Raw genomic sequence first — 1,915 nt, forward strand, 5'->3', positions numbered from 1 at the left:
AAGCAGTTGTTTTTACTTTTTTTTTAGTTACCGTATGTTTTGGAATGGGTGGCCAGTAATAAACCGGACCTGAATGTCTCTAAAACTAAGAACACTGTATTTCGGACAAATCATTCCGTAAGTTCTAGACCTCAGCTGAATCTACTAATGAATGGTGTGGCTGAATAAAGCAAGTTCTCGCAGTTCCTAAGAGTTGAGGAAAGACTGACCGCTTCACTTCTTGTTTTTATTAGAAACATTGTTGGAAATTCCAAATTGTTCACATAGTCAACTTACACAGAGCACTACCACACACACTTATGCCACCAGGGGTCTTTTCACAGTCCTCAGGTCCAGAACAAATTCAAGGAAACGTACAGTATTATACAGAGCCATGAGTTCATGGAACTCCCTTCCTTTTTATATAGTGCAAGTGAACAGCAAACCTGGTTTAAAAAATAATAAAGCAACACCTCACTGCACAACGCCTCTCCCCCATGTGACCCACTTGCTGTGTATATGTACCTGATAATGCACACACACCTGTTAATGTTTTTACATGTATATACATTTCAGTCTTTTGTCTGCAGTGTCTTTTTCCTTGTCTGTCCCTAGTAAGACTATCTGTCACCATTGGAGTCGCCCAACGGGGGTCCTAGTAAATCGCATCAAACGATGGTGGCCACACTGAAATCATTATACCTCATCACCAGATTATTAGCCCCAGCACCTGTTGAGACAGACTGGCCTATTCGCGCTACTGCACCACAGTACTCTCAGTTTCTCTTTTCTCTCTTCTGGATTGTGACTTATACATTCCTCACACAGTGCCCATCCATCTGTCCTAATATTCACCTTTTACTCCAAATTTCTAGCCCTTACTAAAACTTGTAGTCCTCCTCTGCACTCCCCTACACCCCTCTTTCTCTCCAACCCCTCCCACAGACCTGTAGTCCTTTGTCTACTGTACCCTAACTGTCTGTGGCCTGTAGCCCTCCTCCTCCGTCGTCCTCCTTCTCTCTTCCAGATGTTTAAGTCCTCTCCTCTCTCCCTCCTCTCCTCTCTACTGCTCTCTCCATCAGGCCGCGGAGCTGGCCGAACACACGGCTAAGATCGCCCTGCTGGAGGAGGCCAAGAGACGCAAGGAGGAAGAGGCCGACACATGGCAGCACAGGGTGAGTCGCCCACACACACACGTGAACAAACGCATGTACACCTATGTATGCACCCACAAGCACGCACAATTGGATGTGCACACACACACACAGTCACTTAATATTGAAGGTTGCATTGTAATATGGGGCATCCTAGGGTGTTCTGTATTAATAACTTCTGTGACCACCATCCCCCTCCCTTCCCGCAGGCTCAGGAGGCCCAGGACGACCTGCTGAAGACCAAGGAGGAGCTGCACATGGTGATGACGGCTCCCCCTCTGCCGCCCCCTCCCCCGATGTTTGTGGAGGTGCCCATGTTTGTGGACAACCACGAGGTGATGACTATGGCGGAAGAGCAGAACGACCACGACAGTGAAGAGAACAACAGCACCGACAGCGCCGACCTGCAGAATGAGGGCTTCAACGACCACCGCTTGGAGGAGGAGCGTCTCACTGAGGCCGAGAAGAACGAGCGCGTGCAGAAACAGCTCATGGTAAGAGAGAGGAGTTCGCAAAGAGCTGTGTGAGTTTGCAGGGATCGGTTGATGGGTTGAGTGATCGATTTGATTCATTCATTAAATCATTGTCTTGAGTTTTGTATTACTAGTAGCACATCAACCTATATGTATCTGCTGTCCTAGGCCCACCCTATTCCCAGGGTGAGCTTCCCCCTCTAACTCTGAGTACAGCTTGAGTTAAATTGTTGTCCTCTTGTTGACTTAAAGTATTCCTTGGTTTGTTCCTCCCTTGTTTACTTCTTGTTGACTTATTCCTCGTTGTAG

The 1,915-nt window shown here is 47.5% G+C and overlaps 1 protein-coding gene across 2 annotated transcripts in view; it reads left to right on the top strand.

Annotated features, from left to right (window-relative positions):
- The window catches only part of LOC118386650 (radixin-like), a 56,056-nt gene that overhangs the window by 52,213 nt on the left and 1,928 nt on the right, over nt 1-1,915 (top strand). For both annotated transcript variants that reach the window (XM_035774362.2, XM_035774361.2), the window contains exons 13-14: nt 1,062-1,154; nt 1,343-1,627. In XM_035774362.2, coding sequence (XP_035630255.1) covers nt 1,062-1,154; nt 1,343-1,627 — 378 coding nt within the window. The remainder of the gene's footprint in view (nt 1-1,061; nt 1,155-1,342; nt 1,628-1,915) is intronic.

This window comes from Oncorhynchus keta, chromosome 8, assembly GCF_023373465.1.
Source record: "Oncorhynchus keta strain PuntledgeMale-10-30-2019 chromosome 8, Oket_V2, whole genome shotgun sequence".
Lineage (NCBI taxonomy): Eukaryota > Metazoa > Chordata > Actinopteri > Salmoniformes > Salmonidae > Oncorhynchus > Oncorhynchus keta.